The sequence below is a fragment of the Rhododendron vialii genome, chromosome 12a, assembly GCF_030253575.1.
Source record: "Rhododendron vialii isolate Sample 1 chromosome 12a, ASM3025357v1".
NCBI classification, from domain to species: domain Eukaryota; kingdom Viridiplantae; phylum Streptophyta; class Magnoliopsida; order Ericales; family Ericaceae; genus Rhododendron; species Rhododendron vialii.
Genome location: NC_080568.1, coordinates 12,156,343 through 12,180,850, shown reverse-complemented (window position 1 = coordinate 12,180,850; position 24,508 = coordinate 12,156,343). Strand labels below are relative to the sequence as shown.

At 38.5% G+C, this 24,508-nt stretch overlaps 1 protein-coding gene and 1 pseudogene across 3 annotated transcripts; one reads left to right on the top strand and one right to left on the bottom strand.

Moving 5' to 3' along the window:
• Nucleotides 1-603: 603 nt before the first annotated feature.
• LOC131310814 (LEAF RUST 10 DISEASE-RESISTANCE LOCUS RECEPTOR-LIKE PROTEIN KINASE-like 1.2) lies at nt 604-10,351 on the top strand. 3 transcript variants are annotated; one of them, XM_058338028.1, is made up of 5 exons: nt 1,440-1,458; nt 5,422-6,103; nt 7,860-7,892; nt 8,414-8,647; nt 9,178-10,351. In XM_058338028.1, the coding sequence occupies exons 2-5, from the start codon at nt 5,506-5,508 to the stop codon at nt 10,122-10,124; spliced, it is 1,812 nt and encodes a 603-aa protein (XP_058194011.1). In that variant the 5' UTR covers nt 1,440-1,458; nt 5,422-5,505; the 3' UTR covers nt 10,125-10,351. The 3 variants fall into 3 exon arrangements, with proteins under 3 accessions (XP_058194008.1, XP_058194011.1, XP_058194010.1); XM_058338025.1 differs by lacking the exon at nt 5,422-6,103 and having other exon boundaries at nt 604-1,458; XM_058338027.1 differs by lacking the exon at nt 1,440-1,458 and having other exon boundaries at nt 4,952-6,103.
• A 1,319-nt stretch (nt 10,352-11,670) lies between these two features.
• On the bottom strand, nt 11,671-23,317 carry LOC131310813 (nicotinamide adenine dinucleotide transporter 1, chloroplastic-like; annotated as a pseudogene).
• Nucleotides 23,318-24,508: the final 1,191 nt, after the last annotated feature.

The window sequence follows — 24,508 nt, the reverse complement described above, 5'->3', positions numbered from 1 at the left end:
GAAAGGTGATCTGCCAAACGCTTATATCACGAGGAGGTAATCTGTAATTTGTCCCAAATATTTTAACGGTAGTTTGGGATTTCTACGATATGTCAAGTGAAAAAATCATAACTTCAAATTCCAACTTGCATACCAAGTCAAGCAACCTTTTACACGGCACACATGGTAACTCCTCCATCAATACCTAGTCATCTTCACTCTTTAATACTACATCTTATCTTTCCCCCAACCCACTCTCTCTCTCTCTCTCTCTCTCTCTCTCTCTCTCCCCCCACCCACTCTCTCTCTCTCTCTCTCTCTTTCTATATCTATATCTATATATATATATATATATATATATATATATATATATATATACATCTTATCTTTTCCCCCACTATACATCTTATCTTTCCCCACCCCCCCTCAAATGTTACATCTTATCTTTCCCCCCACTATACATCTTATCTTTCCCCCCCCCCCCCCCGCTCTCTCTCTCTCAAAATATAAATTGATAACTAGTGTCCGGGCAGACAAGGTTCCAAGTTAACATTCTTTCGGCGGTCCCAAATTAATTGATAACACCTCATAAATTTCGAAGCAAAAATTTTAAATAAAAATAAACCACTAAATTTCAAGCCTGCCGGCATTTCTCTCCCATATACTTTGTCATCTTCATTACCTATATATCTCTATCTCTTACTACCTCAACATCCTTCCAAATGAAGCATCAAAGCCTATCTCCCCTCACACCCTCCTTACCCTTTACTATATTCATTTTCTTTATCAAAACCTCCACAATTTCTAGTGGGGATTCGAACTATGAAGCCTGCGTACCCCAAAACTGTGGCAACCAAACCATAAGATATCCTTTCTGGATTAAAAATAAACAAGAACCCTTTTGTGGGTTCCCTGGATTTGAGCTAAATTGCCAAAACAACAACTGCCCAATTCTCCAAACACCCAACAACAATTACACAATCCAAGAAATTCTTTACAGAGGGCAGACCCTCCGGCTAAGCAACACCGCGGTTTGGAATTTAAAGCACGATTGTTGGCCTCCGATCAGTAACGTATCACTAGAGGTGGATAAATTCAGTGTTGTTTCGAATGGTTCGGATTTGTATCTGCTTTCAAATTGTTCCTCATTGGGTGAAAATCTTTTGGAGTACAGAATTGGGTGTGGAGAGGAGAGTAGGCATGGGAATGGGGCATTGGCTATGTTTGGGAATGATGGGAACCTGGGATATGGATTGCGGAGTTGCCAAACGGAGGTGCTAGCGCCAGTTGAATTGGTGAGTGGTGACGTGATAAGGGATTATTTGAGTGTGCTGAGGAGGGGCTTCTTGGTAAAATGGAAGGCTCCGAATTGCGGTAGGTGTGAGGAGAGCGGAGGTAGGTGTGGGTTTGATTTGGCTACAGATCATTTCAAGTGCTTTTGCACTGATAGGCCTCATTCTGTCCGGTGTCATCGTTCAGGTACGTCCTCTCTCTCTCTCCTTATTTTTATGTACGTGCAAGAAACGTAATCTAAGAGGTAGGGAATGAAATCCTACGGCGAGACTCGAATCCATTACCTACTTTATTCTTGTGAAGGTGTTTCTAGTTAGAAATATAAGCTACGTTATTTGGATGCAAAATATTTTCGAGCATTTTTTCTCTGTTTGGCTGCTTAAAAATCAAGTAAAATTTTTTTGAGGGGAAAACGATTTTATTCGAGACCATCAAATGCCTTAAGTGACGAACATTCGTAAGTTATTTTTCGAAATTGATCGACCTACCATGAGGGCAATGTTCCTCCTTAATTCTCACGCACCAGCAAGTGTATTTTCATTATTTTGTCTCTCTTGTGCTTCCTAGTACCATTGGCGGTTCACCACCTGACCCTCCACCAAATTAAAGAGCACTCCAGGAGTGCCAACACGAATGTAAGAGAACTGAATCAATTTGTTCCAGAGAAAAGATTATGTCAACCAGACGCGGAAAATGTTTTTATGGAAAACTGTTTCCACAAAAATTATTTTCCATTGTAAAATGTTTGACATCGAAGCAAACATAGCCATAACGAAATCACCTTTCCTACCCTTTTTCTTGAACTAGTAGGAAGCACTTTTTTTAGAGGCAAGGGATGTCCATACCAGCTTCCACCCTTCGATCCACTCGAAGCTTGGTCATCCACAGTGAAAATAGAAAATTCACAAAAGAAACTATCGCAACCAAAGAAGTATGTCTTTCGCGGGAGTCGAATAAGGGGATATAATAGTACGGAAGATATAGTCGAAGGGGGTGAGGGATATATGATTTGTTTAGGGTAGCATAGGGTAGCATTTGGAAGGACGATGAGCATATACTTTGTTTTCTTTCAAAGCTGCTGCAGAAATCGACGGCCGCAGGAGCCCACTCTGGGCCCCACATGTATGATCTGAGTCGTTCAATAATTTTTTTTAAAAAATGAGTGATCCTCGTGACACCCCGCTTTCTAGTGGCCGGCGGTACTGCAGAAAGCAAGCTCCGTCCGGACGGAAGGGGGTAAGTCACGGTTTATAAAAAAAAGATTCTTCCTACTTGTACAAGGCCTTTTAAAACCGTGAGGGCGGGTCAAAGCGCATAGGAACTTCATAGTTAAGCGTGCTCATTTCGGGGTAGTCCAGGGATGAGTGACCTACTGGGAAGTTTATGGGCTTTGGCGTCCAAAGCGAACAATATTGTATAAAGATGGAACGGGTCATTACAAATGGTATCAGAGCCCCGCCCTGGGTAGAGTAGTGAGTAGTATGTGCTCTGCTGCCACGGACCCCAGGGGAGGTTGCTGGACCTGTGCAACGAGGACGTTGCATCCCTAAGGGGGTAGATTGTGACACTCTGCTTTTCGGTAGCCGGCGGTACTGCAGGAAACAGGCTCCATCCGGACGGAAGGGGGCAAGTCATGGTTTATAAGAAAAAAGATCCCTCCTACTTGTACAATGCCTTTTAAAGCTGTGAGGGCGGGCCAAAGCACATAGGAACTTCACAGTTAAGCGTGTTCATCCTGAGGTAGTCTAGGGATGGGTGACCTACTGGGAAGTCTATGGGCTCTGAGCGTCTAAAGCGAACAATATTGTACAAAGATGGAGCGGATCGTTACATTCGATATGTGAAGATACTCGATCAAATCTTCTATTTTTTCATGGATCTGAAATCTGAATGAAAAAAATGAAAGATTGGATCGAGCACCTACATTTATCGAATTAAGCTGATTTTTTCACAGGCCCACTCAGTTTTTTTTTAAATTATTGAATGACTTGGATCATCCGTAGGGGATCCGGAGTGAGCCCCGCATGCCCTTCAGTTCCTCCCGCCTGTTTCCTTAATTAGCTTTTTCGGTTTTCTTTTGTTGTTGGGTGTGGGTAGATTAGGGTGGGCAGATGACAATTAAATGTGTAAATTTCCTTGTTCGCCCTCACATTAAACAGGCCTGTTTATGCATCTGAATTGTTGCTAGGCCATTTCAACAGGATCAAAGGTAGTTCCTTATGCTGGTCATCATCTCAAAGTGATGTGGAAAATGATGAGTTCGGCCCAATCATGTCCTTAAACTAGCTCTCATTTAATTCATTTAGTGTAGACACACTAATTAAGCTTGTGAATTTACGAATTTCTGGTTTTTCAACTGAATTTTCTAACTAGAACTTCTGGTATTTTATGTGAAAAAATATCATTTACCTACTACTTACCTACAAAGCTAGACCTACTTACCAAAATTTGCCATCAATGTCCACTATGCATGGTAGCCTCAACCTTCATTTTTTTGCAGTTTGGAGATATAAATATATACACCACTGATCCAGTGAGAGATTCAACCTTTTAACAAAATGTGGACCTCCTATTTTCTAATCAAATTTCAATAATTCGAATCGTAATGACATGAATGGGCTAAATGTGTTCACGGAAAATAATTACTCGGGCGACAGTGAAATCAACCATAGTGACATGAACCTCCTTGAATTAAGAAATAAAGATACTCGAAAGGAGAGAAGAGTCCTGATTTAAAACAGAAGACCTCTGATTGGGTCCAATAGGAGAGTGTCTGACCTATTTTATAGAAGACTTCTGTTCTGGAGTAATAATTTTCAATTTGTCAACATAATACTGGGGACAGGGTTCTATAGGCACAGCGCACGTGTTGTGTAGCCAATATCGGGTCCATCCTGAGCCCGTTTTATTTGATCCGAATTGTTCATTTTCTGTCTTGATCCATGGAAGAATTTCAGTTTGGTCGGACATCTATAACCATGTGATTGACACATATTTTGTATTGAAAAAGAAACCGAGCAAGAATGATTTTGGAAATGAGCTGCATGATTTTGGAAACCAAGCAAATTAAGAATGATGTTGAATATCAAACGAGTTGCATCGAAGCACAGTTACCATGCTCATATCCGAAATCATTTTGGCTAGGTTTCTTTTCCAAGACAAATATGTGTTGATTACATGGTTATAGATGTCCTATCAACTTGAGATTTTACTCGAGTCACCTACTCGAGGAGAAGAAGAGGAACAGTTCAAATCAAATAAACGGGCCTAGGATGGACCCTGATACTGGCCCCAGAGCACGCGTGCTTTGCCTTAGGGCACAACGTATGGACTCTTTGTTCCCATACTATCTTATCTTATATAGGCAAATGTGCCAACAAAATAGTAGTACAAGGTCACTTTCAACAAATTAATGACATGGTCTTCTCAATCACTTACCGTCTTAACGCTCCAACAAAATCCCCACACACCAGAGATTATCAAACTGAAAATAGAACATGTTACACATAGCTTCTTTAATAGTATCTCAAGATTATGACAAAGGGTTAGCTAAAATATGTTTTGTACTCGAACACCCATTTTATATAGTTTTACCAAGGATTTAACCTAGGCTTCTTGAACTTAAATTTCGTATGACACCCACATCGACTGCATTGTAGTTTTTTATCTTCTGTTGCTTCAAGAAGGACAATTCACAAATGGGTACTTGACCCAATTTCATATTCCATCCATAGTCCTAGAAAAAGAAAAAAAAAAAAAAAACATATGTTATTGTTTTCGCAACCTTTGATGTTGATTACACAATTATGAGGTTCGCATGCAAATTAATTAGTATAAGGTTTGCAACCCAGTTTAAAAGGCTGGGTAACTGTAAGTGTGAGCCAAGTCAACTTGAATGCACAAATAAAAATAATACCAAAACCATTTTTACAAACTTAGAATCATTCAAATCTGATAGTGACTTGCATTGATTTTCTTCATTCGTTCCCTCCCATTCATATTCCTAATTTTTACTCTTAATCTTCTTGTTCTTCTTCAACTCTGTCCATCAAATGGCTTTGCACAACGTGTTGAGTTTGGAAGTATTCTTTCATGTGGTGATCCATTCTGTAATCTCCACCATATTAGTTGAGTCAGTTTTGTCTGCAGATTCAAAATATGAAGCCTGCATGCCTCAAAACTGCGGTACTGGTCCAAACATAAGCTACCCATTCTGGATCCTTGACAAAAGTGATGATTTCTGCGGTGAAAAGGGATTTGATGTCGCTTGCGAGCGAAATAAGCCCATATATAAGACCTCTGGTGCCCATTACCTCATTTGAGGATATCTCTTATGACAACCAGTCATTTCACTTGGTTTTAGATGTGGAGGTGCTTGACACCACTTGCTTTGCTCCCCAACAAAATTTCTCTTTCGACCGGTCATCCTTAACATTCCAATCCTCCAATTCTGATCTCCTGCTCTTCTACAACTGCTCGGTGGACATTTCTATTAGTTATCCAAAACGTGTAGTTACATGTGCTTTCGCTGCCAACCAAACAATTCTGATCTCCTTTGTCGCGTTGGTTCCTAGAGGAAAGCATTATGGTTTTAGCGCTCCGGTGCCCTGTGAGTCCTTAGTGTTTGCACCTGTTGAATTAACTGAGGAAAATTCAAGTGTGATTGTGGAGACTCAAGACTATGCGAAGTTGTTGACCCAAGGATTTTCTTTGGAATGGTCTGGACCGAGTTGTGCCAATTGCAGAAGCAGCGGAGGCAATTGCGGATTGAACAGTTCAACTGTCGTGTGTTTCTGTCCTGATGGGGCTCATTCCAAACACTGCAATGACGGTATGAGTACCATATATGCTTTGTGCCTTTACTGGACATTCATGTTTTGTCCTGTGAAACAAGCCTTTAGAGATTCCCCCTCGGTACTAAAATAGAGCATAAGTGAGTCCAATGGTCTGAATGTTATTTCCATGGGATGGCTAGTTGACTTCATATCCCATGGTAAAAAGGCAGTGATGGACTCAGATTCACGTTTGACCTGGTGACAATTCTACAACTTTGAGGAACTACCCTTAATCAACCCTCCTTTGTTTCCTTATCCCTTTCAATTCAGTATCCTGATATCATGAATGGAGTTATTTGACTGTTCTCTTTATTCTTTATTTGATACGTAAACGTTTCACAGTTAATTCTGAATTCTGGAATCTGGCTTCAGTGGTAAAATCCAACTATTAGCTTTGGAATTTGCAGAGATGAATCTGACAGACTCAAACCAAGTTGAACTCAATAACACAGACGAAGAAAACTATCAAATGATGCCCTCAAGCCTTTTATATATCCTAGTTCTCATTCTTGTTAACCAAATCTACCAAAATGGGCTGGCAGTTCAATTTTTGATGGGAAAAAAAATACTTTTTCCATGTCAGATTTAGTTTCCTCATTAGCATGATCGCCACAGAGTCAGTTCAACTACTGGTCTACGCATAACATACCCAATTGAAACCACTGATGGCAAAGAAGGTTTTTGCGGGTACCTTGGATTTGAGGTCTACTGTGAAGGCAATAAGCCTATGTATACAACTTACCAAAGGAGTAATTGCTTCATTGAAGAAATCTATTATCCAAACAACACTTCCTGGTAGTCAATGTCAAGGTGATTAATCCCGAGTGCGCTGCTCCGCCTAGCCATTTTGCATTTGACAGATCTTCTATGGAATTCGGTCCCAACTTTGCTGATCTCTTCTTATTTTTCAACTGCACCTCATTTCCTGCTATTTTTTCACAGTTTTTCCAATTACTTGTGCAGTTGTGCCTTTTCCAATTCCACCAACAAGTATTTTACTTATTTGAACATTTTGAAAAGATCAGTACTTGAACGGTTCTGTAATGTAAAGTGAGTAATGGCCTTGTGGGTTGCTGCATGCACCGGCTGAAGTTGATGGAGGGAAGAATGGTAAAACAGGAGTCTCTAGACTATGCAAAGTTACTGAGAGTGGATTTACATTGGACTGGTTCTATTTAGTTGTGATGACTGATGAGTGTGAAATAAGCCATGGCCGTTGCCGGTTCAGTAACACTATTTGTGTTTTGGCCCTTATCAAACCCATTTCAGGAACCTGTGTCTAGCTCACGTGGTAAAGAGCGCTAATACCTTAGTTCATCTCTGAAGTTCGTCTCCCCTAGACCCCACTAACTCACTAACGTATGTTGTACTCCGTATGATGTTCTTACTTTTGCTGGAAAAAAGGCAGAAATTTCAATGGCGGTTATACTTTATACTGTGGCAGTTCTCTAGTTCTGTTTTGTTTTTATCGGAGAAATAGAGCTCATAACCTTCGGCAAGGAAACTACAGTTTTTTTTCGTATCACATCTTTGTTTTCAGAAGATTTCAGGTTATGTTTTTTATGTTTCGTTGTTGATTCACATAGTAAGAAAAAAATCTTCACTTATAGCAGTCCGGTCCATTTTATATGGTGGTTTTTAGTGTAAAGCATTCAGAGTAGTCATAATATTTGCTTGTTATTGGGCTTTTCTCTTCCTATCTTTTCGGACATGTTTAACGATCTTTTTTTTTCTCCTTGTCCTTAATTGCAGGAAAAAGCAAATTGAATTTGATTCTAGGAACAGGTAATGTGCCCCTGATCAGCTTCTAATATACATGAGAAAATACAGATGTATGTTTGATAAATATCTCACTGGTGTTCTTCATTCATATGCAACATTCATTAGAGCAACTCGAATGGGTAGGCAAATTCATTGCCAAAGTTACAACTTGGCTAGTTGTCCCAACAACTGAGCTCCAATGGGTAGTTAGTTAACTCCATTGCAAAATTATTGCTTTGGCCAATCCTATGCTGAATTTAGAGCAAAAGTTGGCTCAAACCAAAAAATTTCTCCACTAGAATGGCTCTCTCTCTCTCTCTCTCTCTCTCTCTCTCTCTCTCTCTCTCTCTCTCACACATTGTAGAAGAAACTTTGGCTAATACTGGCATGTGCCCTGTGGCTAACTGAAGAATAATGGGCAATGCGAGATTTGCTCTAACCATTGGAGATGCTCACTTCTTCCATTTGTAGTTTTTTACTATTTTGTTTCATGATTTTGAATGGCTGAATCAAAATCTGACTAGCTGCACCTCTATTTTCTCCAGTCATACCAGGAGGCGTTGTCCTTGTTCTTTCCTTGCTCATACTTACTATCGGGTGGCGCAAGAAGCGAAACAATGTCTGTTATGGGATCTCGAAGAACATTTCTTCTGACCTTGGAAGAGGTAGCATCTACTTTGGGGTTGCTGTCTTCTCCTACACTGAACTTGAAGAAGCTACTAACAACTTTGATGCTTCTAAAGAATTGGGAGATGGAGGCTTCGGCACCGTATACCACGGTGAGAATTGAGAAGGCTCAGAGTTCAACTTATATGTCACAAGATTACCACCGCTACCTTTGCAATTTGGTCACATTCATCTATGCTACTGTGACGATTAGCTTCACGTATAGTGTCTTACATATGTGGGATACAGCTATGTTCGGACACAGGATACATACCCATAACCTTTCGGAAAATTTGTCTTGGGCATCTCGTGTCCATGTTTCTTAGGTACATAATTAGACGCAGAACACCCCATGGTCTGAACTTTAACGAAAAATTTTCTCTTAAAACTGCTTCAGATTTCTCTCTCTCCTTACTCTCAACTGATTTTTTTGAACTGCTAACAGTCCTTTTTTCTTTTCATCATTCCCACCTCCTCTCAAATCTCAAGTCTCAACTGCGCGCTTGAAAATTTTATGTTACCATTTTAGTTTGACCATGTTGATATTTCCGTGCCATATGCACCACGTGTCCCCAGTCTCTAGTATTCTGTACTCGCATTAGTCACGCCCGTTACTCAATCTTTGACCTTTTTCCTCAAACAGGAATACTTCGAGATGGGCGGGAAGTTGCAGTCAAGCGCCTATATGAGCACAACTACAAGAGAGTGACCCAATTCATGAACGAAGTTGAAATCCTCACCCGTTTGCACCACCGGAATCTTGTGGCTCTCTACGGTTGCACCTCTCACCAAAGCAAGGAACTCCTCCTCGTATACGAGTTCATCCCTAATGGCACTGTCGCTGATCACCTACATGGTGACCGAGCAAAAGACGCCCTGCTCACATGGCCTATCCGAATGAGCATCGCCATTGAAACAGCCGGAGCACTGGCATACCTCCATGCTTCTGACATCATCCACCGTGATGTCAAGACTCACAACATCCTCCTTGACGAAAACTTCTGTGTCAAAGTTGCGGATTTTGGGCTTTCAAGGCTTTTCCCAACCAACGTCACTCATGTCTCAACGGCTCCACAGGGGACCCCCGGTTATGTGGATCCCGAATACCACCAATGCTACCAACTTACCGATAAAAGCGATGTTTATAGCTTCGGTGTTGTCCTCATCGAGCTCATATCATCAATGCCGGCAGTTGACATAAGTAGGCATAGGCACGAGATCAACTTGGCTAACTGGGCGATCAACAGGATCCAAAACCATGCGTTCAATGAGCTAATAGACCCTTCTCTTGGGTTCCAATCAGATTCCTCGATTGAGAGGATGGCTCAATCAGTGTCCGAGGTGGCATTTCGGTGCTTGCAACTTGAGAAGGAAATGAGGCCTACAATGGAAGAGGTTTTGGAGGCTTTGAAGGAAATTCAGGAGTACAAAGAGGAGAAAAGCGAAGGCGAGGCAACGGGTAAACGTCTGCATCCTTCGCCTGAGAGCGATCATGTTGTGTTGTTGAAGAATAGCAAGGTTCCGCCTTCACCGGATTCTGTGACCGGTAAATTCGTTAGTTGCTCAACCACATCTTTTTCTAGTGGTTAAGGCTTTATCTTCATTCTGATTTACTTTGAAATTAGATTTGCTAAGAAAGGGTGTGCCATTGTTGTAGATCAGTTAGTTGTTTTGAAGGTATGTACCTAAGTACATATAGAGGTCTGGTTTGTATACTTGTTGATATTGGGTATTTGAAGTCATTACTCAGTTGCCAGGGCATTGGTTTTTTTTTTTTTTTGATCTGTGAAAGTAAATACTACTCCGTATTAGAAGAGGAACTGAACTCCTAACCTCCTTTCTCTTGGCACCTAAGTATCCCAAATGACGTTGGGCCAAAGGCCACTTGGCTTGCCATGGCATTGTTGTCGGCTTTCTTGTGAACTTGGAATTATATGACTCTTTGTCTTCTTCTGTTTTTTTTGTGTGTGTGTGAAGGGAAAGAGAAGAAAAACAATTATAGCGAAGCACTGCACTTTGAGTTAGTGGCGTGAATGGGTGATTGGATTGCCAATTGTGAGTATGTTTGCCAGAATAATTAATTGTGCGGTTCTAATTGTTGAGGGAAACATCTAGGTCCGGATTTGTGTCTAAACGTCTAGGTCCGTATTTAGATTTGTGTCTGAACGTCTGTATCCACGAGATAAATGCTGACACCTTTGCTACAAAAAGATACTAATAAATTCATCAAGAATCCAAGAAATATGGCATTAACCTCAAATGCATCGCATTCTTTTGACAAAGCCATTATTTACATTCAGATTTGGCATTGGACTTGCCCACTTCAGCAAAAAAATTACGCGAGATTTGGCGAACCTCGTTTTTCCTCGTAAAAATAAATGGTGGTAGTTGTGACAAAAAAGATTCAACACTAAGCCTCCATTTGTTTCGATGTAAAATGTTTTTTTAGAAAACAAACTTCAAACTTTTATTTTTCAGTGTTTGGTTGGCACTTAAAAATATTTTCAGAAATCTAACAAAATAGTGTATAGAAAGAGAGGGAGCTTAAATAGAGGAGAGATATGAGATTATTGAAATTGAACGTGAGTCAGGATCAACGATCGAGAAAACTGAACAGTGAGAATTGCAGTAGAAAGCAACAGGTTCATTTCGAAAAATAACTTACGGAATATTTAAGGATAAGTCATTTTCATCCAATTGATAGAAAATGTTTTACATGTAAAATATTTTCCTTATTTTTTACACAACCAAACACCGGAAAATAGGTAAAACATTTTACCAAAAAATATTTTACGTCCAAACAAACGGAGCCTAACAGGCCTAAAATTTGTCTCAGAGTTGCGTTGAGTTTAACAATATGTATTCAAGCTGGCAATTGACGACCTCAAATCGGCACATGGACAGACAAACAGATTGAAGTGAAAAATGCAAAAAACCACGGACTTTTGTTCCACAAACACAAGGAAATAAGTCCACTTCGTATTCGGTTTCCTTCATAGAATTTCTTGACCTACGCATGAAGGAAAAAAATATAACGTCATCCACTAGTGGTTTTTCCTTTTTAGTTTGCCCGGCCTTGCTTACAAGAAAGTGGAAATAGAAGCAGATCAATATCGAGCAAATGGGTACTTGGAGATAGAGCAAAAAAAATTATAATATCATAAGAATACATCATTTACCCGTGTTAAAGTTGCCAAAAAATTTAAGCAACTTCTTAAATAAAAAGAACACCAGTAAATACTTCTGAAAGAATTACTTAAATCAGGGTTCTCTACATCAAATGCAGGCAATAGGGGTAAAACGAACTTAGAACCTTGCAAAAATAAACTACAGAACATTGCATAATCAAGAATTGAACTATCTTTTCTTTTTCTTTTGGTAATGAAAATTGAAACTCTCTTATAATCACCCCTAGTTGAAAAGTTCCCAATTTAAGGGAAGCTGTCTCACGTTTTCAGTAAGAATGGAAGAGAATCCACTCTCGAACTCAGCCCTTTAGCTCATCAATGTTACCGGAAGGAACTAAAGTCGCTATCCTATTTAGATGGGGTTTGTGATTGTTCTACAATTCTGTCGTCATTATTTCCGGTCCTTTCATATTCCTCCTGAGGTTCAGTATGGCCACCAGATTCAGGGTTTGGCCTCCGAATGCTTCTCTTCTGGAGGTATAATCTGCTCCAAAAACCTATGTATCATCTCGTAGCTAGTAAACGTTATGACAGCAGATGGAGTCGTTCTAAGTAGATTAGTTGCACATCCACGGTAGAAACCACGAATTCCTTCCTTTTCAAATACCTTCTTAACGCAATCAATGACACCATCATATCGGACCTCAAAATTTCTCGCTTGTCCTTGTTCTTGCAATCTGGAACGCACCACCTGGAACGGAAATGCAGATTTTATGACAAAAACAAAACAAAGTTGCTAACTCACTCATCAGCAACACGTATAAAATTAGAATTGGGGATATAAATTGTCATCTGTTTTAGTAAACTTTGATCCTCCACGCAGTTCATGCTCTTATGGAATTGAGGTGTTGTAATTCGACAGGTCTACAGGGATACTACTAAAAATAATCATCTTTCTGTTTATCATATTTTATGATTCATTTCTCCTTTATTGGTTTCCATAAATTCAAAACGAAAAAATACATTTTCTTATTGACCATGGAATAGGATCTATTTTGAAGCACTTAAATTGGGTTGAAAGCAAGCAATATAGAGGCGTCTATATATACATACAAATCCAGAGAAATACTAATGCAGAAAATTACAAAAATAAAAAAATAAAAAAAGTTCCAAACCAGTATCATGTTTCAACGAGTAAACGATTTTCTACAAATAATCTTGGAAAATGATTTTCACACTCCCTTTTTAACCATCCACACTCCCTTTTTTGTTTTTATCCACATGAATTTACAATATTGTACTTGAATGTGCAAAAAAGGGTATTGAATAAAGGGCAAGATAGTAAATTCAAGTGAATAGAGACCCAAAAAAAGAAGAAGAGTGAATTGTAAAAAGGGGAGTGTGAAAATAAATTCCCATAATCTTATATCTACATGTTTTTCCATTTTGTAGAAATAGAGAGAATACCTCGTGTGGGTAAGTCATTATGGAGGCAACTACTTTAGATATTGAAGAGGCAATTACAAGTCTCCCGGGTCTCAGCTTATCAGGGGTTGTATTATCTGACATCATCAAGTAAGCATGATCAGCATCTCACCCATCAAATATATGATTCTTTCGTATCTACAACCAACTCAAAATAGAAAGAAATGAAAGAAATAACACATTACCCTTTTTTGCGTAATAGGACTTCATTTTTTCATATAACGGAAACTGGATGGCTACATGACTTAGCCCAGCTAATGAAGGCAAAAGACCACTGTAGAAATCCCAAGATATGGCACTTAAAATAGTTAATGGAATAAAACTACCAACAACTCAAACAATCGAGTAACTATGGTACCAAAATATTCCAAGTTCTAAGAGCTTCAGACATTATGGAACTAGCTATTTCATGAACTTATATTCGTGATATGGTGCAATTAGTAAGATCACGAAGCCTGACAACTACCAACTTATATTTGTGGTATCAATAAGAATCACCAACCTATACAATCCGCGTATCCCTTCCTCATGAGCAATCCTTCTTAATGCAGAAAAAATGCCATTATAGGGAACCACACCATGTCTCATTCCCTGCGTCTACACAAGGAAATAAAAGAAGGGGTAAGAGTAACACAAACATGATAATTCTCAGAAATAACCAGTTCAATGAGCGGAGTATTTATCAGAAACTATACACTCTGGGGCGCTCAGTTCAAATCAGTATCCAAGTAATCCGAAGTGTCGTCATGTGGCAGTTTCTCAAATATAATCGAGGCTTTACTGAATAACATACAATACAACCACAATGTATTACTCACATCTGCAGTGAAGAAATTTGAAGACAACATTACCCTAGCAAAAAGTATCCAGAGGCGAAAGCGCAAAGGTGAAGTTGTTGACTTCTCATGAGGTGAGGCGTAAGCCTCAAGGCGTTGAGGCATAAACCTTTGGAGTTTTTACAATTTATTTATGAGAAATAAAATTAATTAAAAGCACAATAAAAAGAAGGGTATAGTGTTTGTGCCACACAAAGGTGCCTCACAAAAAGCAAGAAAATAGTTGATAAAAATTCCCAAAAAAAACATGGTAAGGCATAAAACATAGTGCATTAATAGATCCAACTTTTAAAAGCACTCTAAGTCGTCTTGCAAATACACAAAACCTTTCGTTTCCGCCCCAACAACTCATAATGAACTGACTCTTCACTTACAAAATAAAAAAAAGAGCTGACTCTTCATGTGTTCGCCTCCGTCATATGGGTGAAAAACGCACGAAAAGCGCACGGCTCCATATGCCTTGAACTGATAGACAAAGGAGTTTGTGGTTCTCTAACCAAAATATCAACACCCAGGAGCATTTTTTCTGTGCCTTGCCTCGAGGTGAGCCTCAAGTCAAGCTCCAGAATCACCTTTGTAAACATTCCCAGGAGTATGATACATTTGTTTTTGCGTCAAGAGAATATACACATATACAAGGAGAGTGAATAAAAGGCTTCAAATCTAGGCAGAGAAGGTAATAGATGAACAGGATTGACAACCATCATTTTGGGGATGAACGTGTTAATTTCAGGTCCAGAACTTTAAATTGGAATAGAACTGAATTTCACCCAATTTGGGGAAACCATTATTTTTTGAATTCTAGTTCCCATGAATTGAAGAACCATCATTGCATCTTTATGGGATTCATAGAAGCAATGCATAGCTTTATGCACGCGCGCACACACACACACGGAGAGAGAGAGAGAGAGAGAGAGAGAGAGAGAGAGAGAGAGAGAGAGAGAGAGAGAGAGAGAGGGGTAAATCGACCACTTATGACAGGGCCGGCTAATAGACAGCTTTACAGAGAAAGGGAAAGTAGGATGAGAGCTAAATCCCAGCCTATCACAGATCCGGCAAACCTTTCGCAACAGCGAAGAGTTATAGTGATAGGAGGCCCAGGTGAGAGAAAAAGAGAGAGCTGATACGTGAAAAGGGCATGGACCATGACGTCCTTAGAAGGAAGAGAGGGTGTTGAGTAGAGACTGAAAGGTGGCACTTCTCAATCTTTTGGATCTCCCAACACGCACAAATTGAGCAAGATGAGAGGAGAGGGAAATTGATAATATCATGCCAGTATGCACAAGTTAGGCGGTACATTGTCTACAGTGATGTGTATGGCATACTCCTATATACGCAACTCTCCTTTCTGTCCGCAAACCTTTGTGGAACAAAATTCCAAGGCAAACAAATGAAAGGGGGTAAAAAAAGAAGTAAATTAATAGGAATCAACCGCGTTGTATGGGGTTTGAGGGCCACATCTTTAGCAGAGCGGCCATACCTCTGCGGTATGGAGATATTATATTGCTTTCAGAGTACTATAACAAGCACTGTTCACGTAGAGGGGGCCATGGCCCCTTGCAGGTTACTCCTATGGTGTCTCCGAATTAAGGAAATAAGTTTACAAGCAAACACAGGGAATAGACTTCAATGTCTAGAAACAAAAGTTAAGACAAAAGGGAGGAGTTGAACAGGGAATACGGCAATCAGAAATCTCTAATCCCGAGTTACAATAATCAACAATCTCATAGAAATCCCATCTGCCAGGGTCAACCACATCTATCCCACATAAATTCTGGACACCAAATAATCTGACATTGATTAGTGATGGACCAGCCAATACATGGATACTTGCCAAAGGGCAGTACAAGTTTTTGTCTCAAGGGTGGGTTTCTTTCCAAAAAACTGGGGGAATAGTTGGCTAACTTCAACAACAGGCCAGTATCGACCTAGAAAAGACCACCTGTAGGACTATCAAATTATACAAAGAGAGATTGAGGATATTTCTTGTGGCTTTCTAGGGATCCATCATTGGTTATAATTAAGACCTCAGAAAATTGTGTATTCTAATAGCTATATGTGACAGTTTTAGCTTGCACATTACAGTCTTTCTCTAACTTGGGGAAGGATTCATAGTGAAGCTACAAGAATATCACTTCTACCTAAAGCCAAATTTAACAGGTAGAAACTACTAGCTTCACAAACCTATCATTTTGAAGAAGTTTCAAGCACTGACGCCCAAATGATGAACAAGTGAGTACCAAAATATATGGAGTTGAAAGAATAGAGTCTAGATACCGTCAAAGCCCCATTACAAGGGAAAACATGAGATCAATATGGAGCATGAACAAAAGGAAAAGGGCAAATATGGAATTTTACATGCAGCATGTCTTGGGCTCTATAGTATCAGGTTTTGGGTGATTTGAGTTTTATTTTATGCATCTTCCATTTACCTAGTCGATCTGATCCACTCATTTGTATAGCTACTGGATTCTTTCCATCCTAAAACAAAAGAAAAACTTGTTTTTCTTGGTTCGGAAATACTAAACAAAATTTATAGCTTTGCATTAGGTCTAAGGTGTTTCTAAACAAAATTATAGCGTTGCATTAGGTCTAAGGTGTTTCTAAAGCATCCAACTTTAAACTAATTGGCAATGACTGAGAAAGCTGCGCATGCTCATATAATGGGTTTGGAGGTATAATTAACCAATGTGGGACAAACTAACGCTCCCCTGCACAGGGACGCCCTACTCGCACATGGAGAGGTGGATAAAGAATCCATAAGATAGGGATCACAGCAAAACAAGGTGCGCTATCGGCACAAACAAAGGGGAAATCAATCAAGTGTCTTATGACTCTTATCCAAAAGCTACCAAAAGCCTAGCTTCAATAGAATGTATGCAAAACCAATTGGAAATGAGTCCGTGCAGGCTCATATTCTACTTTTTTAGGGTGGGACAAGCTCTAACAGATGTCAAGAGCACTTTGGTGAGAACGTAAATCACTAAACATGGGCTTTAGGTGTCTCCCATGGGTTCATCTTGTGAATGATACTAGGGCGTTGGGCCTTGTGAAAAATAAAGAAAGAAAAGATCCCAAAATAAAAGATACAATTTCAGCAAAAGCACCAAAATTGACAAATTGACCCACCCCAAGACCCTAAATCAAGAAAAAAGGGATCCCCCAAAAGTAGACAATAAGTCGATAAGCAAGCTCAAAAAGAGGCAACTAGCAAACTCTATCTTATAGACTCTTCATCTTCTAATTTGTTTGACATGCAAAAAAATAGGTAGAGTTTTGCTGTGAACAGAATAATGAATGTGTGCCAGGAGGATTACTTGCATAGATCAAAACCTACGACAATTCAGAGCATGTTTCCTAGCTCTTTAAAGGAGTGTTATAGACATACTCCATCCCATTTTCCAGCAATGTATTCTGCTTTTGGTACTTCTGCAAATTAGCAAAGCATATTTTTTCACCAACGGGAGAACATTCTGCGACAAAAGAATTACAGCTATGGAACTCTGTACATATTGAGAATTTTTTTGATACATAACATTAAAATAATACACGTGTTTACAAATGACAAGTCATACATGCAGCAATCAAATGCAATTGTTGATATATTAGTTCAATTTACTTAGAAAGCTCCAAACACAGACAAGATCCAACCTACTTGGAGTCTGGTCTTAACAACCCACAGCGGATTTGTTGCAATAGCCGTGGCCGCCCCAGCGCCCGAAGCAACTATCATATTGGCTCCAAATGTAAGTTGACAACTGTTATCCACTGCATTATCATAACAGGAGTTAACAATCCGTTCCCGCTAAAGAATAGAAAGGTAAGACAAAGAACAAGATGTGTCCTAAACCAAACCAAACCAAGCACTGTGTTCAAATCCATTGCGAACAAGAATTATCATAATTTGAAGGGGGGGAGACATCGTATAATAAAATCAATGCCAAAAATCAGTACTTACAATGTGTACAGAGCAGACCTTTCAGGTGCCCATAGACTGTGAAGTACACCTGTACGAAAAATCAGTACTTTGGTTACTAAGAGAAAGATAAAGACTATGAGACCAAGCTATGCATATTCTCAAAGGTGAAAGGGTCAAAAAGAATGAGAAATTCGGCCAAACAGAAGTTCACGAAATAAGTTGCGCCCAACAGTTCAACAAAAAGAAGAAAAATAAATAAACAAACAAACAACTAGTACCACACATCCATCTCAACATTCTCATTTTAGTTCAGTGTTCTAAAAGAAGGATTTAATCGCCGATTAATCGGCGATTAATCGGAAATTTGGCCTAACCGATTAGATTAATGCCTAGAAGGTTGAATTAGTAGGTCAGGAGGTTAATCGGAGTTAGTCGGCGATTAACCGGCGATTAGTCAGTCGGCGTCTAGCGGCGATAAGTCGATTAATCGGTTAATGGGCGATTAATTGGCTATCGGCGATTAATAGGGGTAAAATCTATAATTTTGTAAAATCTATAATTTTGGAAAATCAAGGGGTGTAACTGTTATACACTCATACTAGTTTAAGGGCTTTGAATCACAGTTTTTAGGGCTTGTTCAACACCCAGTCATCGATTGATCGATCTCGGAGTCACCTGTCATATCTCTGTGTAAAACACGAGATCTCCGAGCCGCCTATCGCCTCTCTTTCTCTCAAATTCGAGATCTCCTCTCACTCCACGTCTCCACCGATCTCGAACATTAGTGTTTTTTTTTAAAAAGCCCATACCCATATTGACACGTTAGTGATTCTGGAAACAAAGTGTAGTAATATTTTTTATTAAATCTTAACACGAAGTGTAGTATTGTTTGGTGTATATAAATAAAGTTATTATAATTGGTAAGTGACTAATAAATGAACGACCCATACCCAGTACCAGCTGGTGTTATAATCATGTTAACAGTTTTCTGTAAATGAGAGATTTCTATGTCATATTTGAAAAACAATTGATGTTGTTGGATTGATAGATGAATGTTCAATTTTTTATAAGAGTTGACATTGGGGAGTATTTATATATAAATAAATAAAAACCCGACTAATTGCTACAAGCCGATTAATCGGCGATTAATAGGTCTCGAAGCTCGAAGGTGGTCGACCGAGCGATGAACGCCGAGCGACTTTTAGAACATTGTTTTAGTTACATTGATCTTTTTTTGCTCAGCATTTTAGCTACATTGATCTTACTCATATGTCGTTTCTTAGTAGCCCAACACTCAGTGCCTTGTAACATGGTTAGCCTTTGTATCAATATGGTAAAATTTATCCTTCAATTTTGCGGGTATCTCACGCTCTCATAACAATCCTCTAGCTTTCTGGCAAAAAATAATTCTATTCCACCAAAATTTTGGCTTTACAAAGATTTAATTGACTAGGAAACAAAACTAGCATTTGCACCGCAAAGCATTGCATTTCTAGAAAGGGGGAAAAAAAGCAACAAAAGAAAGAAAGAAAGAAAAAAAGAGGGGCCTCTAGGTGATTCAGACACAAGAAAAACACACATGCATATTTCTTTTTGAAACAAGTATTCATAGTAGTGTAGTTCAACCAAATTGATTTTACAAAAGCAATATATATTGATTTTACAAAAGCAACATCAAACCAGTCTCTACTCAATGAAAGAAAAATTGGGGGCGAAAATAGGATAGCAATCGGAAAACATTTAAAGCTACAACCACTTGGAAAAGATTTGAAGTTGCAATGGACTCAATCATTTTCCAGAAGCAACCCAAAGAAAGTAATACTCACAGCCCAGTTTGGAAGTAGTGCAACTAATGTTGGTGTAAGGCCCCGGTACATCCCCTTCACACCCTCAGTTTGTATTATAGTCCGTAGGCTTGTAATGATGATACTACCTGATCATACCAAAAGAGGAAGGTGAAAAACTCCATCATATATCTATATAAGTAGAGCATGCATAAACAGACAAAAGTTTGAAGAAAACATTCACTTTTCTACAAGTTTATCCCATGTAACTTGTTTTAAGTAAGAAAACATATAAAATGCACCTATAATCACCATATATTTGTTTTCATGTACATGCCTACCGAACGTGGCCATGCCAAACATATATTGAAAATCTGTGCGTCTGTGTCGGTGCCTGTAATCATTCTTCTTGTATCTAATACTATCTATGTCGTGCATAAAAAGAATTGCAGTAGGATACGATTTATAAAGTTTTAAGTTACTCCCTCCGTCCCAAATTATTTGTCCGGTCCGCAAAACGATAACTTAAAAATAATGCAATTTTTTAAAGAAAAAATTCAAACTTTTTTCACAAATTAATAGAACTCATTGATATCTAGTAAGTTATTAAAAAACTTTTGAATTTTTCTTGCAAAAATCATATTATTTTTAAGACTCCGTTTTGCGGATCGGACAAACATTTTGGGACGGAGGGAGTATTTATCAGCGAAGAAACATCTAATACTAAAAAGACAAAATGACAAACAAAACTACTATCAAGTGATTGAACTTAAGACATTGGCACATAAAGGCATGCATTTTTCACACAATTGGAACAAGCATAACCTTAAATTTGCGAAGCAATCACCGAGTATGCAATACAGTCTTATGTATCCCAATTTCACATACATAAAAGGACAAAATATTAACCAATCTATATACAATCATATCGACAATTGCACCATATTTATTTCCTCATGTGTTTGAAGACGCCCCATACTGGTTTTATTATGGTCACTTTTGCGATCCAGTTCTCGCTCTCACTCCCACACCCGCATTCCACCCTAACCAAGTGATGAAAGCTGTATACCATAGATCGAAATCTCCGTATCGGTCACCATAACGGTATTGGTTGCGATGTCGCGATTTTGGGGCGTATCAGTCGTATTGTAACGGTATCGGTGACCGGAGGTGTGATTTTTTAAAATTCCGCACAACATATGGAAATTACCTACGTTTCTTTTTTTAAGAATCACAGTTATTGGGGTTTATAATGCTGTTTGGCTATTTTTTTTATATTTGTTGTATCTCATCCCATATATTTCATATTTTTTTGTTAACTTCAAGCAGTTTTCAAATTAATTGTATATGAAGTTATGTGTTCTAAATTGATAAGGCTTTGATTTAATGTGATTTGAGTATAGATTTACATCATTGCATGGTAAAAAGAATGAAAAAGACACATGTAATATCCTAAATTATGATGACATATTACAAACCACACAAATCTATTAGTCCAAAGTGTCTCACATGACAATAGATTATCTATAATAACCAGAATTTTTAATAAATTAAAAATAATAATTTATTATTCGGATAATTAGTATATTACAATGTTATTTCATTATTAGTTTTATTTTAACTTAATACTACATATGTATTTATGTATAGAGCTAGTTCAATAGAACGTGTTAGGAACACATTCCTCGGCATCACAGAACCATCCTCCATTCACCTCAAGCCGTTCCCAAAGTCTCTCGTTGCTGTCGCCTTCTCCATTTTACCGAAACCGTCCAGAACCCGTTCTTCGCTTTTCTCAGTTGGATTCGATCTCTTAGTATCTAGCGTTAATAATATGCAAGGTTAGAGCTTAGAAGTGACAAAAATCGAAAACCTATGGTGAACCCCATTTCTGGCTGTGTGTTGCGCTGCGCGACTGTGAACAGTAGAAACGGATTTGGGATTTAAAACATATTATTAAAATTACACTCGCCCCCCTGTGATTACCCTAGTTATAGTTTTTGCCCTAAACTTTGCTTTATTCCTATTTTTTAATACTACTTTAGTTAACTTGTCATGTTTAAAAAGAAATATTCATGTGTCATGACCATGTTATATACTTTTTTCGGTACACTTAATGAATAACTTGCCCTCTGAATAAAGTATTGATAATATAATGTTAGTAAATAAATATTAGTGACCATATTTCATTATTAGTAGCCTATATTTTTTTTAAATTTCTTGTTACCTTCCCTCTGTTTCATGGATATTTCTCCAAAAACATGCCCTAGCACCACTTCTTCTTACATAAACACAATAGCTTCAAGTAGAACCATTTGGTAATTCCAGTATCCGGTATATACAAAAGTACCAATTTTTAGAAGCTAAGTCATTTTTCTCCTTAGCTACCCCAAAATACGATTCCTGGTGGGTTTCGACCCTCGTTGTATACTTCCCCTCACAAGCATCTACACTGTCATGATAACATTGTTTAACCCTCCATACTTCGGTGAAAGCATTACATAAGAATACAAATGCTACTGTATCATAAATGAAGAAAACCATATGCTAGCTAAAATGAAGAAAACCATATGCCACTAGCTAGACTGCTAGAGACAATACAACTGGTATAAAAATCACATACCCCTTTGACCAGAGTGGGGCACATCAGGTAGGCCATGAACTTGCAATCTAGTTTTAATCACATCCAATGGACACACAATAGTAGCAGCTATAGCACCTGCATGAGGCATAAATCCCATAACATAACAAAGGAAGTTATTCCGTAAACCACACTGTGATAAATATCATGAGAACCACGAATATTCCAATATAACAAACCTATTAGCTTACACAAATAACCAGCCATATGCCCGTTCGACGAATGGGATGACATAAATCTACCAGACTTTTTTTTTCTTGTAAAGTTACTAATTTTAGTATCTGAAGTTTACTTCAAACACACAAAAGAAAACTGAATTTAACCTTACCCTTGCACCCAAATCTCACATCTTTGAGAGAGAAATAAATCTGTAATTTTAATCGACATTTGTCTATTAAGTTAAAATAAATTCCATTTTTAAGCCCAATTTCCTACAGATGGAGAAAAAGTGAAATACATTGCACCCATATTCTCATTTTCCACGCTTTTATCCATTTTAATCTTCAAATTCGAAACTGGTTTTTGGCCCAGAATACAAAGCAAAACTAAATTACTGAATACAAAGTAAACCTAAGCAATCACCAAAAGCGTTAATATTGAGGAGAAATGAGGGGTTTATGGTAAAAAGAGCGAACCTGCAGCGGCACCGGCGCCGGCGTCACAGACGATTTTCTTGACGCGCCGGCCGTTGGACGACGGCGCATCGCATCCGGTCATCTTGATTCTTTACGGATCGAAGAAATCGGAACCGATTGGGTATTTGAGAGTTGAAAGGAGATTCGCATGGCAGATAAAATATAGATAGTTATAGACGGAGAGAGAGAGAGAGATACGAATGTAATACTGCTAAAATATTAGTGGACGCAGTGTGTATACCATGTACAGAGAGAGAAAAATGCAGAGAGTGTGCGTGGGTAGTGGGGTGGGGAAGACTGGCAGTGAGCGTGTAACGTGTTGGAGACTGGTTCGGTTCTACCGTTCTAGTCTTGGTCTCGGGGGAAAGAGGGAAGAAGACCAGACTACATGAAACGTGTTGGATGGACGTGAATTTTATTTTTAATCATCCTCCTGCCAAACCAAGCTATTAAAAAAAAAAAAAAAAAAAAGTGCCACTATTGTGAGTTGTGACCATTGACGTTTATCAATCCGCTAACGATTTTTCCGTAACCGCAAACATTTTACACACACATCAATCAATTAATCACTAACGCAAATGTGTTGAGCCCTCGCAAGTTTCCGAACCTTCATTCTCTAATTTTTAGATTTTGTATTTTCTTTATTTCTAAAAATATGCGTATCTTGACTCTCTCCCTCTCTTTATCTCTCTAATTTTTCTTTTAAAAACCACTTGTTCTCTTTTTCTTTAAAAACAATTCAAAACATGCATAACCCACTAGACTTTTAACTGTCCGGGAATATCCCCCACGTTTGCTACCTCCCTCATCTCTCTCTCTCTCTCACCCATTTTGTAACTCATTTTTTCCTTGACGGCCCGGAGGGAAATTGTGCAACGAAATCATTTCTAATGAAGAGCTGATCGAGTAAACATTTGTGGATCTTGATAAATCTCATCCATCTATTTATGCGCATTGTAAAATTAACGCACACGCATACGTATTCTACATATCTGTTTATAATTCCCATTTAATCTTTCTGCAACATTTGATGATTTACAAAATTAACTGACTGTGTCACAAGAATTTTTGGGCTTTCTTTTTTTTATATAAGTAAAAAAATAAAGACTTTGAATTTTGATTGCAGTGAGGTCCTTGCTTGGCGGAAAGAGATGACAGTATTGGTGATACATGAGCCCGTTGCCAAATAAGTTTGTTCCATACAGTATAATATGCCCTTTCAAGCAAATTATTGATAATGCTTTTGTTCTTTGAAGTATGATTTTTATCAACTAGCATTGTGCCTAATCGATACATGAGGCCAAAAAAATACCAATGTGATTTCTATTGTCCCGTGCATCGAACATGCACAATGCTAGTTCACGTTTACTAGAGTGTGTGTGAAATATTTTTCAAGTGCCAATCAAACACCGAAAAATAAAAGTTTGAAGTTTGTTTTCTAAAAAAACATTTTACATCGAAATTTGAATGTATGTGTAACGTGTTTCCATAAACTTTTGTGGTTATAGGATTTTTCACCCTTTAAACTTCAAGAAATTGATCCAAA

What these genes read in the sequence shown, in the direction of transcription:
- LOC131310814 (XM_058338025.1), top strand. Translation starts at nt 702, where the DNA reads ATGAAGCATCAAAGCCTATCTCCCCTCACACCCTCCTTACCCTTTACT. An exon ending in TGTCCGGTGTCATCGTTCAG is followed by an intron (nt 1,459 to 7,859) that starts GTACGTCCTCTC and finishes CCTTAATTGCAG; the next exon opens with GAAAAAGCAAATTGAATTTG. An exon ending in CTTCGGCACCGTATACCACG is followed by an intron (nt 8,648 to 9,177) that starts GTGAGAATTGAG and finishes TTCCTCAAACAG; the next exon opens with GAATACTTCGAGATGGGCGG.